This window comes from Telopea speciosissima, chromosome 1, assembly GCF_018873765.1.
Source record: "Telopea speciosissima isolate NSW1024214 ecotype Mountain lineage chromosome 1, Tspe_v1, whole genome shotgun sequence".
Lineage (NCBI taxonomy): Eukaryota > Viridiplantae > Streptophyta > Magnoliopsida > Proteales > Proteaceae > Telopea > Telopea speciosissima.
In genome coordinates, this window is record NC_057916.1 from 76523198 (window position 1) to 76539721 (window position 16524).

Genomic DNA, 16524 nt, shown 5'->3' on the forward strand with positions numbered 1-16524 from the left:
GAGCTGGAGCGTCCAGCACCACCTCAGATTTGGACATCTGGCATGTAATTAATCCAACGGTCAAAAAAGAATGGACATACTGTAATCTACTTTCATCTCTCACCCTCTCGTTCTGCCAAAACCCGACCCGAACATTTGACACCATTTGCAAACTTGAAACCTATAGACTCTGGTTTTTAGGTTTCTCTCGACTCTTCCCTCTCCATCTTCCCTGGAGGAAGGAAGTTCAAACCCACGGCGAACGGTGAGGGCGACCGATTGGCAACCTATACTGTTTGTATGTAAACTCAGACACATGAGTCACATAACCTTGTGGCGTTCTTGAATGGCTTCCACATTTGCTTTCTTGAGTTCTAGAGGTTCGATTTGGTGGTGGTTTTGCTAGAAGTGAAAATCAGAGAAGGTTTCAACTTTTGGTGGACCATTGAAGATAGAGCTTCTCTGAATGCAGAACAGAATACCTAGAAGGAGGAACAACGATCTTTTCTTTAGATCAGGAAGCAACCATCTCTTATAACTCATCTTTCCAAAACCCTTATTAACCCTATGTCATGTAATTAAATCCTCAATGTCAACTTTTCCACTCTAATACATTCTTATGTAAACCAAAAGTACAGCAGGAAACAAAATCAGTATTGCAGAGGATTTTTATCCTTCTTCTTGGACCTGCGTTATTGCTCAAAGATCCTGCTTTGTCGAATGTAGTATTGCTCAAAAACCCTTTTATCCAGATCTTCTTGCAAAGAGGCCTTCAACCACCATCTGATATCATTCTGCTCAAATCAGAGAATGGGAAAACGAAAGTGAAAATCAGAGAAGGGAAAACGAAAGTGAAATTGACGAGTCACGTACATTACCTGATTCTGCCTCGCCGGCGGTAAGGAACTTCAAAATCTTCTTCCACTTCCCCTGTACCAAAAACAAAATCCATTTTTTAGGGTTTGAACGAAAATGAGAGAGAGTGAAGAATTAAATTTCAGGTTAACCTCGCCGTCACCTGTCGCCGGTTGCCGTTCGCCGTTCACCGTTCGCCTAGGGTTTGAGCTTCGTTCCCCCAGGGAAGATGGAGAAGGAAGAACCGAGAGAAACCAAAAATGGTTCGGGTCGGGTTTTGGAGAACAAGAGGGTGAGAGATGAAAGTGGGTTATATTATACCCATGTCCTTTTAACTGTTGGATTAATTTCATGCCAGATGTCCAAATCTGAGGTGGTGCTGGATGCTCTTGCTCCCGCCACGGCAGGACAGGAGCCAAATCCGCTTCGGTTTGCTTAATATGTTTTTGGCTTTTTATGTGAACACGTGGACACAGAATTACGTGACACGTGGGAAGAAATATGTGGACAAGAAGGCAAAAGCTCCAAAAGGAATGCTCTACAGATCCTTACAAATTACGGGTTTCACACTTACATTTGGGGAAGAAGATCAGATCAGATCAGATCAGTTCAGTTACAGCAAAAAAGAGAGAAAAATACAATATGGGTTCATTCCAATTTGCTGACCCTATTAAGCAGATGGTTTATGGATAGGGAGAAAGCATCTTGGAACCTCTGTAGCTGTGCATTTGAATCTCCATAAACCAACCCAGGTAATAGTTCGTACACTATGAACCTTCTCATCTCATCCCTCAGAGTTTTAGGAACCTCTTTCAGGTTCTCCACCACGTTCAGATTCATCTGCTTCAGCTGTTCTTTACCCATGAACACTGAATACTTCCCATGGTCTTCTGGTAAGTGCCACGGGTACTGGTAGAAAGCCGTGAATGGATCGAATAGCACCGGAATGCAACCTGCGATTAGAGAATCGAATACCGATTTCCGAGTGGGGCTGTCGCCCGGCGGTTGTAGGCAGAATTCTGACTCCATGAACAGCTCGATCAACGTCTCGGGTTTATTGCAACCGCCTGACTTGCAGTCGAGGAACCGACATGCTCCATCGGTTCTCGACGTACAATGATTGATCAATAGAGATCTTGTGTTATATGGGTCTTCAGGTCGTTCTGCCCCTGCAAATGTCACGAGGGTCTTCCGGCTCGAACTGATGATCTTCGATTGCCAGGCTATAATATCGTCGTCTGACTGAGGGTGGAAGTTCGTCGGATGTGGAATCCCAATGTCGTTGATCTCCCATGGTTGTCGCTCGATCAAGAGCTTTATAGGATTCTGCATCTGTTCTAGGTGCAGGAAACCAGTCCCCCAGGCTGCCTTGACTGTTCGACGGAAGTCCCAAGAGATCTTCCCCAACACAAAAACATGATCCTTCCCATTGTTTCGATCCCAAGATTTCTGTGTCCCAAGCCAATTCAGGAGCTCGAGCCCCAATGCATCCTTGACATCATCGGTAGTGTTTTTCTTGAAGTGCCACCTCAAGATATCCAGTCCTCCATAGTAAGGGACGTAGAAGAGCTTAGCTTCATCCGGATTGTAGACTCTGCAAGGGTGCTTCAACACCTTCGCATGTAGCATCGGTTCGAGCGAGTACTGATGGGTTCGGTACCAGCCCTTGCCGAGCGCCGGAATCGGCCGACCCATTGCCTCATTTTCCATATACTCACAGAAACTCGAACCCTCCCATGGCATCATATCTCCACAGTGACCGAGCAGGTCTTTGTTGAATTTAGAAGGAAGATCATACACAAAAACACCCCTTCCATCGCAAGCCTGATGATTCATGATGGAAGAACCAGATGCCCAAGAACGATGAATCTGTAGCTGTTCTTCGACTGCCTTAACTGCTTTCGCAATCGTGGTTTCTCTATCATCGTTACCACTGTTTTTGCTGTCATTGCCATTGCTCTGCGTACGTTTTTTTTTTTTATCCGAAGAAAAGGGATGATGGAGTTGTAATTGCTCCTCTACTGCCTTAGCATTAGCAATCTTGGAATCTAAATCATCGTTGATTTGGTTGGCAGCACCAGCATTACTATCTTGGTTGCTACCGCTGCTGTAGTTGTCAATCCTGTCGTCCTTGGCTGACCCAGACGTAGACCAAGAATCATCGTGGATGCTGCCACTGGTAGTGGTGTTGATAGCATCAAAACTTGACCTTATAGCGTCAAAGACTTTACCACTCTCATTGTTACTGGTATGATTGAGGGGAATAGGGAGATGGAAGCTAGGATGGGTTCCTGCGGAGAGACAATAAAGATCGCTGAGTTTGCGAGAGGAGACGCAGACATGGAAGAAAGAACCAGACATTATGATGGATGAAGAAGACCATATGAAGAGAAATATGGAAAGCAGAAACAACATTGGAATCCGATAGAGCATCCCACATAAGATTGTGCTCATCAGTCCCACCTCTGCAACCTCTACTGGTTTCTTTCCATCTTTAACACTTCCTCTCCTCTTTGACACAGAAACTGCCATCTCTAACTTTGTTTCTCTCTTCGTCCCCCCAACCCCTTCCCTTCCCTTCCTCTCCCTTTAACAGATCTTGCCTCAGTACCTTGCTGGGTGTTATCTGCAACTCATGAATCCCTCCTTATACCAAGTGCTCTCACCAACCAACTTATCAAAGAGAGAGAGAAGAGAGGGAAAGGGCTCAACAGAGCATGGAAGCACGTAGTCACGTAGAGACAGATTTGTTTGCCTACACCAGTGCACGTCCCTTAACTGGTCTTATTTAAATACAGATTACGTAATTAGTATACTCTGTTTTGGGCGGCGTGGAAGCATCTGCGGTGTAGTTGGTAAATGCCCAAGAAACCAATCATCTGAATCATTGCCAATCATTTGAATCATTTCTTCTGCCACCACCATCCCACAACTTATATAAATCTAAATTCATCTTCGCGTGTGTTTATGAAGAAAATTTATTATTTAAAAATTAGAAGTCAATCCTCTATCTCTCTCTCTCTCTATTATTTGCAGGTTATTCCTTCACATACACAGACAAATATACTAAGAACAACAACAACAAACTCAGCTTTATCCCAACTTAATGGGATCGGGGGTTCAGGATAAGAAATGACAAAAAGAAAAAGGACAAATGAAATAAATAAAGGATGAAAGATAATAAGATGAAAGAGACATAACTCGCATATCTAGAGAATCTCACTTAAATGGAGTATGCAACATGGATCCTTGTCTTCCAATAGGCTCTGCCTATGATCATACTTGGTACAAGACTTGAACTATGCATGTCCTTTCTCACCACTTCTCTTATGGTCATTTTAGGTCTACCCTTAGCTCTTGTAGTTCTTTCAATTGGAATCATATCACTCCTTTTTACTTGGGCATCCCTAATCCTCCGTTTAATATGACTATACTGGAGCTTGTCATTGATCGGATTAACTCCCAAGTCCACTCTTATATGTTCATTCTTGTTTTTATCTTTTATTTGTTGACATAAGACAAATGAAATCAACAAATATGACTTTCTTAGAAGTATAACAGCTTCAATCTGGCTTACCAATATCCATTGCAGACAATACACATCAAGCAAACTTTTATGCGCTACAGGCTTTTGCTTTTTTATTTTTGGTAATAAGAAAATATAAATAGAGTTAAGATAACAAGTTAACAGTAGCCATCTGAGATACAAAATCATGCCTATTAGAAGAGGCAAAGTGAGAAATGAAGTTTGAAAGGAGAATCAACTTTGGATGAGGGATAATAGAAATTGGAATATTAGAAATCCTACTTGACAAATTCAAAAGTTGGGGAACTAAATGTCATGGCCACGTCACTTTGGGAGTGGGCCAAAGATCGAGCAGTTCCTTCCTTGTACACCAAATTTCTTCAATTGTCATATGCAATCGAGTTGCATGCTCCAATCCCTTCTCCAGACTAAGAATCTCAGATTCCAAGTCCTGGCCTATGTCTAAGAAACGTACAACGACCAAAACAATTTCTCCAAATTTCTAAGAATCTTAGTTCCTTGTACACCAAATTTCTCCAGTTGTCATATGCAATCGAGTTGCAAGCTCCAATCCCTTCTCCAGATTAAGAATCTCAGATTCCAAGTCCTGGCCTATGTTTAAGAAACCTACAACGACCAAAACAATTTGTCATTCTAATTGAATGTAGTATGTCCATCCCATTCTGCCTAGGAGTGAATTAGAGGATCCTACGCAACTCATAATAGAATAACTTAACATAGGTAAAGATTGTAGAATAGACGAAGGAAGTCTATGAGAATTATCTTGATTAGTTATTTCATCGGGCAAAACGAGAGCTTTTCTGCAGAATCCACATAGGGTCAGGTTTCTTAGACACCCTACTAATAAACACACACAAAAATTACTTGAGAAGCGATTTATCAAACTGTTTGGTATATTGTCCAAGTGAACTCCTAAATTTATCATTTATTTCAACTTTCAACATTCAATCTTCAACCTTTCTTTCCCAGGGACCATACAAATTTGATGCGGATTTTTTATCTCTGAAATTGTCCCTGAAGTACTATTTATTTGTATAATCAAAATTTAGTTAATTAGAGCTCTCTCCGAGGATTACAATCTTCCGGACAAAAGGGTAGAATTCGAACTCTTCTCACCAGCATCTCAAAACATGGGATCGAAGTTTGAATTGGTCCTGTCGACAAGAATCGATCCCAAGAACCCTAGAATTACTTTTCAAATCTAAAAATTCAGTGATTCTATAGTTTTTTCTGGCATGAATCAGCCCTGTCAAATCGGCCAGAATTGGAATTCTAGCATCTTAAACCATGGAATTGATCAATATAAGATCACCAATTGTCGATTTTTTTATACCACCCTCACGTCCTTTATCCAATTAGTTCGGCCTGCGCCACATGTCAACCACCCAATTACTAAATTGATCGATCTGCTGCGATCTTCATAAAATTTGATTCTAGTTTTATGCTGGAACCCTTACACGAACACAGCCTATCACCAACTCGGCCGGCTTACTACCTCCACTAACCATACATGTAGAAAAAGATGTATATAAAAAAAGGGAAAAAGGATGTCAACCGATTGCGCAGCGCACGCCGCCCATGCACCCAGACACAGTGAAACGTAAAATGACCACTGCACCCCTTGGAAATACGAAAACGACAAAAGATGCACGATAATTTCACGTGCCCATGTCTGGACGCAGGGGCAGTGTGCTCTGCGCAACTGGGTGGTGTTCTTTATCCCATAAAAAAAAAGGGACTGATCGTAGTTGGCTAGGAATTAGGAAAATGGGAACCATTAACAGAGCAAACATCCCTCCCCTCCCAAAACCCAGCTTTTATTGGGCGGGAACCATTAATACAATCATCCATGGTGTAACATTTCAAAGTCCAATTGCTGATGTGATACCTGGTGTCTAAACCACAAGGGCAGATTGAGGAGAGGAATATATTTGAAGTACACAGTACTGCCCTCTTTAGCTCTAAACCAAGAAGACCCCCAGCTCACAAGACCATGAATGTTGAAAACCTTTAAAATATATGTACATAGGTGAAAAGCATGTCCAATTCCAACAATTTTTGATACAGTGGCTCAGGAAACAAAAAACACAAACTACTATTGCTACTATTATTCATTCCTGCATGCTATGGTACCAGCGGAATCTAAACCACCTTACAACATACAACAAAAAAGAAAACAGGGAGAAGCAAGATCCACAAATGCAGAATCTGGAAATCTCACCGAGAAATACAGATCCACCAATTTACAACATACTATCTGTTCTGGCAGGCAGCCGACGGAAGAAATTGACTGGCACTCCCGGCAACCTATGACGGAACCTTGGGTGCCTCATCAAGTAGAAGCCTGCAATAACAGCCACCACCTGGAAAGGCGTCACATACAACAATAGTGCAGCAATGAGACAGAATATCACAAAGAGTGCAGTGGCACGAGGATCCCGCCAACTCAGTAGGGCTTGCATCCGCTCCCCTTGTGTTGCAACATCTCCAACCACGGTCTGTATCCTCCCTGCCACACTTCTCAGCCTATCATACCTCATTCGCACGAGTTCTGCACCGCGGGATGTTGGGAAAGTGTCAAATTCTTCATCAAGCTCATCAGGGTGCACTGCCTCTGCATGAGAGATCTTCGTATTCATGTGTGGGGGATAGCGTGGCCGATACCGGTAGTTCCATATTCCTATCAGGAACATGTATAGGAACACTGTCGGAAGTATCAACTCAGGGAAGCATACGAGCATCACAAAGAGAACATGCACAAGCACTGTTGTTATAGGGTTCTTCCAGAAGCACACATCCCCAAACCATTTACCAACTGCAAACAAACCCGAGAATACTGACATTAGCCGGAAGAAGTTAGCCTTGCTGCGCCGCATGCTCCAGAGGTGTGAATCCACATCAGACATGTACTCAACCACCTCCTTCCGTAGAGGGGGCTCTGACCTGCTTAGCCGTGCTGCCACGATGGTCACAGCCTGGTGACGCAACATGTCGAGCTGTATCACTGTCAACGGCCTTATGTAGTGCATCTTTGGCAACAATGGGCGTGAGTATATGTGTAGCATGTTCATCAATGATGTGCATGAAAACCGTACAGCCAAATGCAGCTCTCCCATCTTCTTAACACCAGAAGGATGTAAGACTAGCAATGGGTAAGCATGCGTGTAAACACGGCCAGTCTCAAGCGTTGAGATACGTATCCTTACCTTCCCAATCTTCATGTCCCTGTGACCATTTGAACCTTTTTCCCCTAGCTGGGCATTGTCAAATACACCTACAGTAAGAACCGTAGCTGGATCATAAACCTCCCAGGTGTATTGCTCATTGTACTTCGGACTTAGGTTGTTCATGATGGTACGTGAACGCACCCATTTGTGACCATACTTCGCCACACAATATGTATCTGATGTACCCCTCCCATCCAATGTTTTCATTGGGTGGATCCCCTCTGCTTTGAGAATACCAAGTTCCAGAACACCAATTGAATGCTTCCATAGTTGCTTTGCAGTGGGCCGAAGGTCACTGCTGTAGTGAGTTGACTCATCAAGAACATGGTAACCACCATCAAGACACACTCGGAGGTGAAGTCGGCTGGAAAACTTCTCCTTCTTCAACTGATCCACATCTACAGCAACTGGCTTTTCAAGGTTGAACCAACGAGTATGGATCAATCGGTCATCAGCGCGCTTCTCAACAGAATTCAAGGGTATGATGACCCTCCCCATGGTCTCATCTTTGCCGGATCCAACACGATCTTCAACTGTAAGAATCAGATGTTCCTCAAAGGGCTCTGCAGCAACAAACAACAGATCCTCATTCCAGAGCAGGCTCATTGTCCGGGCCTGAACAGTCTTTGTCTTCAACACCTGGTGTCCAATCTGTACCCTGACATACACTTCAGGGAAACGATTCTTCTCAGTTGGAACCAAATCCTGTGCCTCAATGACGTTGACACGTAAATACCACAACCTTGGTGCATGGTAGACCTTAGAGCGTAAGAGTGACGAAGCAGCAGCAAAGCTCTCAACAGGGGATGCAGCATCAGAATGCCATGCATCAGGAAATGCCTCATCGGCTTGAGTACCTATCCACACAGCAAGCATCAGCTCACCTCTTGTCTTGTCCCCTTTCTTGTCCTCCAGCCGGTACCACTCTGGAGCCAGTGGACTATCTGGTGGAACCCGGGTCGGCAACTCATTGAGGTCGAATCTAACAATGCCAACAAAGTCATCCTTGACCAAATCCTTGTCTTTCATCACAACTTCTAAAACTGATGCTTGCATTCGGTCCCTTGAAAAGGCAAACACCTGGTTCCATTCAGGGTTTCTGTTTTTCTCAAAGTGCTTCGTGATTCCCTTGTAGTTCCCAACCCTAACCTCCACATACGGGTCAAGACTGCCTGAAATGTCCATGGTAGGAAGGTCACGGGCCTTCACAACTCGAACAAAGAGGAACTGCATCTGTTCAACTAGGTCATAAGTGCTGGCAGGTTTTTCTGCACGTATAACACGGCCACCAACAATCTGTCCCCCTCCAAGGAATGGGCTAGTCTCTTTCAACGCATAGTCAGCTGGTTGGGATGATGAAGATGAGTACATGCGAACAATTTTTGGCTGTTGTGGCTCAGGTTTCATCTCATCAGAATGATAAAGCATCTGTTGTTGGGACACATGTGCAGTAGGAAGTTGTTGCTGGTGGTTGTTCTCTTTAGGTAGATGATGGAAGGTGTGTCTTGTCCCAGATTTGTCATTAGAAAACAGGTTTGGGACTGGATTTGGAGCTTCTTGTTGCACTTGTGGTTGGGATGAACGGGAGTCAGAGTTTGGTAAGGATTCAAATACAGGAAGTGGATTTGAGGATTTTATTGAAGGGTCATCAGTGACATAGACTTTCAAGCCAAGCTCTCCTTTTACACGTGAGAACATGCCACGCTTTTCTAAAGGGTAGTGTAAGACAACAGCATCAGAGTAGGGAACAAATGAAGTCCCATATAGACGGACCCTCCCCAGAAATGACTTTGCATGGGTGGCTTTGTTGTTGTTGTAGACATTGGCATCAAGTGTAAGGTTCTGGAGGTTGGTTGGGTCAGTGATGTTGAAATAAAAGCTCTCATTCCAATAAGGGTTCAGATCTTTTTCCTTCACACTGCTGCGGAACTTCTGGCCATCAAAGAGGAACTCCACAAAAGAACTGGCTGAACCCTCACCGTCTTTAGGCATGAGATTGGACGCACTCACCAGCTCCACCCCTAGCTTGAGGTTGCTCATCATGGCTGGGATTGATTTTCCTTGTCCAGTTGGCAGGGTTGTCAGAGAAAGGATTTTTAACTAACCAAGTACAGTTAAGAAGAGACCACCAGTACCTGGAAAGAAGATAACAAATTACTAATACGAACAACTTTGAAACATAATGCAAGTAAAATAGGAAAAAAAAATTAAACCAAGGAGCCAAACTCATAGAAGACTAATATAAAACAAAGCGGTCCAAATAAAAGAAAGGATTCTCTTCTTGACACCCCTTAAGGTGTCAAATAATTTGTAACCTTACTTTTTTACCCCTTTCAGTATAACACATTTTTTTTCAATGAAGACAATGACATAATGACAAGTTACTTTCAAATTATCCCTTATTTACCCCTACATTAAAAAACTTTTGGGAATACTACAAGGGGCAATCAAAAGAAGTTTACAAATTCTAAAAAGTTGACATTTAGAAAGTCTCAATAAAAATCACTTGAATAATCTATCAGTATAAGACCACAAACAATATCCAGAACCAATTAACAGAAACCATTATTGGATAAACCAGTTGCATCTAATAAATTAAAAAAACTACAAATACGCACCGAGCAGATTAGAAATCAAACTGTTTTGTCGCAGTTAATAAGTGGATCAAAGAACATAAATACTATCTACTTGACATGGAAGATAAGAACAAAATGGTTTTAATACCAAGTTGAAATTGAATCCAATTTCACATACCAACAAATGAGTTGATCGGAAAATCTCTTCAAATAAACAATAAACAGCTAAAGCATAGTTAAATTTGACAAGATAACATTGAAGAATAGGGTAAAAATACAAGATATAATAATAACTGTTGGGTTAGAAACTAGCAAGATTAACAAGTGGTTGTATGGTGAATGTACAGTATAAGGATGGTTTGGGGCAGGCTTTGATTTTGAAAAGAAAAAAGGAGGTGGGGGAAGAATCAGACAAAAATTCCAGAGAAAGAATTAAAACTATTTTCTCTATTTTGTACTTTCTCCAGGGGAGGGGAGGGGTGCAGTAGCCCATCATTTTCAGACAATTTCACATCCCACATTCTTTCCTGAATAATGTAACAAAAATACAAAAAATATATGATAGGTCGTATATTTCGCTGGATCTATTAGAAATTCAAACTGTACCTGCAATCATATTTCTTAAAAAAGATAGCCCCCTTTACAATTGTTCAGCGTAATCAAAATTTTGCAAAACTACTGGAAGTTTGTATGATATGTAAATTTATCAACTAGGGTGTAAAAATTTTTGTTTGATGCACATTTATGAATCATGATGCCCTATTATTTGATATTTCATGCATTGAAAATTGAAATAACATAAAAAGTTAGAATAGAAGGTACTTCTTCAATCCGCTTAAACAGGAATCAGAGACGACCAAAGAAAGTATTACAGGAGTTGTATTCAAGCTTTTGAAATTTAAGGTTTTATACATTGGCTGATCCAAGTTAACTTAAGCCAGCATTACCAATGATTAGTCAAAATCTGCCAGAATATACCAAAAGAGATCATTGGAAGTGCTGTTGATCCTTGGTTCTAATCTCTTGATACTTAGTTACTTACTGTAGTGAAGTACTACCAACAACCACAACAACAAACTCAGCCTTATCCCAACTTAATGGGGTCGGCTACATGGATCCAAACATAAAAAAGTAGGGAAAACTGAGTTCGAACCAAAAAGAGAAAGAAGAGGTGAGAAAAAAGGGATGGAGACAGATGAAAGATGAAAAATGGAAAAATGACTAATGGAAGATGGAAAATTAATAAAAGAAAAAAGGATGAAAAGTGAAATATGAAAGATAGTAAAAGGAAAGAGGCACAGCCCAGCACGTCAGGAGAATCTCAGCTAGTGAAGCACTACCAAACACCAAAAAGTTCCCTGGTCCTTCAAAATGTTCATAAATCTAATATGACTAGTTTCCAATCTCCCAAAGGGCTCAAAGTTGTATCATCCTACTGTCCTAGTAACTAACATAAGCTGTGATAATAAGTACAACCCTACTATTTCGGAATCTCCACTAAGTTGTGTGTGACACTGATGCATAAAATAAAAAAGAACAGGTAACACCATATAGTCTAGGCAGGGATAGTAAAAAATATCCAAAATCATTCTTCTGAGATAACCAAATAGTACTTATAACTCTTCCAACTAGGCCTGTAAACGGATCTGATTCAGCTCAGATACAGATCGGATGTGATCAGATCCGGATATTCCCTGACCGAATATGGATACCTCTAAACGGATTTGGATGGATTCGGATGCGGATCGAATTCGGATTTTCGACCATCTGTATACATCTCTACCTTGTGTAGCCCGGACTTGCCTCCCCCTCGTGGATACAATTCACTCTCAATCCATATATCTCTTAGATCAAGATTATCTTTTCCTCATATTCTAGAACCTGTTGAATCTTCAAAAACCCTCAAGATCATTATTTACTTATTTTTTATTATTAAGTATTCGGATTTTTTTTTGGACGGATTTTTTTTCCGGATTTCTATAAATGAATACGGATGTCCCTAAACGGATATGGATGCTGATCGAATTCGGATTTTCGGTTATCCATGTACAGCCCCACTAGTTCCAAGGGTGATCAACCTCAAAATGCCATATATTGAGGGAAAGGTTCAATGAATAATAAATGATGCGTTGCTTTCAAAATGTGAATAAACTTGTCAGAAATTAGCCACTTCCTATCTACTGAGGAAATATACTAATTCGAGAAGAATCCAACGGGTGCCTCCGCATGTTGAGAAAAGGGACAACTCCCTTCCTTTATCTTCCATTTACCTCGAGCATAATTGTCAAGGCGGCGCCTTGGCATCCAGCGGTAGGGCACCTTATAGGAGTCAAGAAAGTTAACGCCTTAGCATGCCTTGTGTCCAAGGCGATAGCTTTTTGTGTTAATTATTTTTTTAACTTCTATACTTATGCATTTGATTTTACTCCATTTCTTAACTTGTCCTTGACGATATGGAGTATCTACACAGATACATTGGATCAAGCCTATCAAAGCCCTTTTCCATCTACTCATGTCCAAAACCCTCGACCACATCTCTCACGTGTTCGGGAGAAATCCAGAAACCACAGGAAGCAGTGATTTTCTCCATCGATTCCGGCTCCAACAAGTGTTCTCCAGCTACTATAGCTCTAAAAAATTCTTCTTCTTCTCTGTTTTTCGTTGTTTTTCCCCTAATGCTGCTCCCTGTCCCTGACTCCATGCTCACGTCTCCCTGTCTCTGAATCTCTTCTACATCGTCTTCTTCTTTCTTCTCCAGTCTTTCGCTTTTTTCTTTCTTATGCTGCTCCCTGCCCCTACTCACATCCTCTTCTTTCTTCTCCTCTGTTTCTCTTTTTTTTCCTCACCGCTGCCCGACCATTAGACCTTACTAGCTACTTCTTACCGCTGCTCCCTGTTCACTTATTCTTCTTTCTTCTCCTCTGTTATGTATTCCTCTTTTTCTTCTCTGTTACTAATTTCAGTTCTGGTTTAAGGCATGAAATCTGAATGCTACCAATTATCATTGACATCAGAATCGTAGTTCTACTGAAATTGTTCATTCTGATTTCTGAAACTGGGTTATTATCTCTGTTTTGGGGCTTATGTTTATTCATTATTGATTGTTATTAGTTATTACACTATATTCTGGTCTGAAACTCATAGACCAGCCCATAATTTCATTCCTTAATTCCATATTGTTTTTCATTTATGAATGGTGGAATAGGTCCAATAGGATTTATTTGTGGGTTCCCTAATGAATATGACTCTTACTAATGGATGATAATTGTTACTTTTCTCATCTACGAATTACTAAAGCTATAAGAGAATGCTGATTTGTACTAGTTGGATGTATGCGACATTATGCCTTTTATTTTTTGGCTCCGTTATTCTTTTTAAATCTTATTGGTGTTCATTTATTTGTTTTAATAATTAATTTGTTATGTTTCTGAATTTTGATGTAGTTGGTTCTTGGTTTTTGATGACTTGATGCGGCTTAATGTTAATTTTTTATGATACAAGGTATATATTATAGCATGCTAAATATTGTTAGAAAAGAGGGAGGAAAATTAAGGCGGACGCCTTGTCACCTAAGCGCTTAAGCAGCCCTCCACTGCCTTGTGTCGCCTTGACAACAATGACCCCAAGTCCGATAGATGATGATTAGGGAATCGCCATACACCTCAAGGCCCAGATTTAACTCACTGTTACTTAAATTAAATTGAGAAATCCACAGAAAGGAACGTAGCATAAAATATATTAAAAAAATTTATATCCACATTTTTAATCAGGATTTACAGGATGTTGAAGACTGAGAATGGGCCTTATCTGAAAAAGGCAGGGAGTTGAGCATTCTAAGATTGTAGAAAGAATTTAGTAACTGAAGTAACAATAATGACATCATAGCATGTCACTTTAAATGGTCAAACCAAGGTTGGACAAGAAAACTTAGCGGTCACGAAGACATATTCTAGTGAACAACTCAGTTTTCCTTACTGAAATAGATAATTCCATGAGTTCTGTAGTTACAACCCCTAAACCTTATGTTCTTGTTACTCTATAACAAGAATCCCAGATAGGGATACGGTCAACAAATATAATGAATTATGTCTCATCATATGCCAGAGTAGTTACACTGTAACACAGTTTGATAGAGTCAACAAATATAATGAATCTGTCCCATCATATGCCAGAGTAGTTACACAGTAAGAAAGAGTACAGCTTTCACCCTTGATGAAGAAATGCCCAAACATGACCAAGGAAGAGGAGCGTTTTCATCTTGGTACGAGGTGACATAATTCAAAAGAGAAAAGAAGGGGAAAGAGAAGGACTTAATTTTTGTATGCTTTCAAGAGAACAAGTTACTTTTAAGAGAATACAAGACAGTCAGCGGTAATATTTACATGAATAGCTGATAGTGAAGTTTATCCCCTAAATATTCACAGCCAGTAACATTAATTTCGGAGAATACAGTAATTGATCAAAATCATTAACCACACAGTGACAAGGTCAATCTTGTAGCAAATCAATGGGAGAACCTCCAACCCAGACGTCCAAAACAAAGGTCACACAGCTGGAATCCAAGAGAATTTAGGCTATAAACGATTAGAATCACAAAAAGGTTTGAAAGAGAAACATGACCACACATGGCTTTGAACAATAACTACAAAGCAACAGATATTGAAATATCAGGGAAAAAAAGAGTTCAGAATCAGTTTTCTCATTTCTCGTCACCTGTGAGTGGAAATTATGGAGATATTAAAAGTTATCCGTTCATCTTCAAGACTGTAAAAACCAGGCAAATATTGAAAAGTCCATGGCTTTTACAACTGAGATCCATAAAGCAAACACAGATGGCCGCTTTTTACACCGGATAACTTAAACATTGGAATACAACCAGATATTCCATACTTTTCACGTAGAAAAAGCAAAAACTCAGTAAAGCCAATTCCATCATAACCACTTTTTCATCAATTAACCCAACAGAACCCAGACATACACACCCCACCACTTTCAAAGAACATCCCCCCCCCCCCCAACCCCATCTGGAATCCAAATTCGTATATCTTGACATTCTTAATAGAAATCAGAAGGGAAACTGCTGGATTTTAAACCCCCCTTAACACCCCATCCATACAACACCCCCCCCCCCCCAAAAAAAAAAAAGAAAGAGAAAGAAAGGAAAGCTGCTGAAATGACCGGAATAAACATCACCACAAAACAATCTCATAATGGCAGGAAAATAAGTAAAAGCTAAAACCTTTCGGCTGGTTCTGTACTTGTCTCCTAGACGACAGAGAAGGAAATCGAGAGAAACGAACATCAAATGGTATCATATGGTTCACAGATTAAATGGAAGAACTAAAGCAAAGCAAAAAAACATCAAAAGCTCAGCCTTTCAGGTAACAGGTGTTTTATAAGATGGGCAAATTTTGCACAACTGCGACGGAGAAAAGAATTTTTTTTTTTCAGCCTGCCTAATCAGGCGAAAAATCACAGAAAACCAAAGATGTCGGTTCTCTCGTCTGAGGATTGAGGAAAGCTCAAACAAGAAGTCATCGCCTACTTGCTGCTTGCTTTGACTCCTAGAAACCAAACCGTACAAAAAAAAAAAATATCTCACCCTTCATTTAACAACCGTACCAAACCGAAGACGAAGAGGCCATCAAAAGGGGAAAAAAAAAAAAGACTTACCACATCATAAAAACTCATTTAATGCATAAAAAAACACGAAAAAAGAGATCGAACAAGAAGTACCTCTCAAGTCTCAGCCTCTGTTGTAAGAGCTTAGTAGCTAAACACCAGAAGAGATAGCAGAAAAATATTGAAGAAATATCATCTCTTTCCCAAGTAAATCTCCATATCTTGCTCCATTTCTTCAGATCTCAAAGCTCGAAGTAGTGATTTCAGGCTCAAGAATCAAAGCATGAAAGGTAGACGAGCTGTCGATTTATGGTCCCAGGCCTAAGCGCGTAGAGAGAGCCATAGAGAAGGAGGGAAAAAGGAAGAGAGAGAGAGAGAAAGATAGAGAAACAAACAAAAAATGAACCCTACAAAAAGCTTCCTTGAATGGTTCGCAGCAGAGAGATGCAGAGAGTCGTGTGGAGACTGAGAAATCGCTTATAATGCTCAATACGGTAATGGTATAGAGAAAACAAGTTCTATGAATTACTCTTTTTTCTTTTTTCTTTTTTCTTTCCTGCTTTGGACTTTTCTTTGATATTTTAGAGAAGCAATAAGTAAGTTTTGCAACTTTAAATAATGGTGGGAACTGGGAAACCTCTACTTCTCCAAACGTTGATAACGTGTATGCGTGTGTATTTTTTTATTTATTTTAGTTTAAGTTCGGATGGTAGAGTGA

The 16524-nt window shown here is 40.6% G+C and overlaps 2 protein-coding genes across 2 annotated transcripts; both read right to left on the reverse strand.

Moving 5' to 3' along the window:
- Positions 1 to 1439: 1439 nt before the first annotated feature.
- LOC122649117 (xyloglucan-specific galacturonosyltransferase 1-like) lies at positions 1440 to 3496 on the reverse strand. Its single transcript, XM_043842482.1, has one exon. The coding sequence runs from the start codon at positions 3364 to 3366 to the stop codon at positions 1483 to 1485; it is 1884 nt and encodes a 627-aa protein (XP_043698417.1). The 5' UTR covers positions 3367 to 3496; the 3' UTR covers positions 1440 to 1482.
- Positions 3497 to 6463: 2967 nt separating this feature from the next.
- Positions 6464 to 16262, reverse strand: LOC122649116 (FT-interacting protein 7-like). Its single transcript, XM_043842481.1, has 2 exons — positions 15921 to 16262; positions 6464 to 9743 (listed from the first exon to the last, which is right to left on the reverse strand). The coding sequence occupies exon 2, from the start codon at positions 9649 to 9651 to the stop codon at positions 6625 to 6627; it is 3027 nt and encodes a 1008-aa protein (XP_043698416.1). The 5' UTR covers positions 9652 to 9743; positions 15921 to 16262; the 3' UTR covers positions 6464 to 6624.
- Between the last annotated feature and the right edge of the window lie 262 nt (positions 16263 to 16524).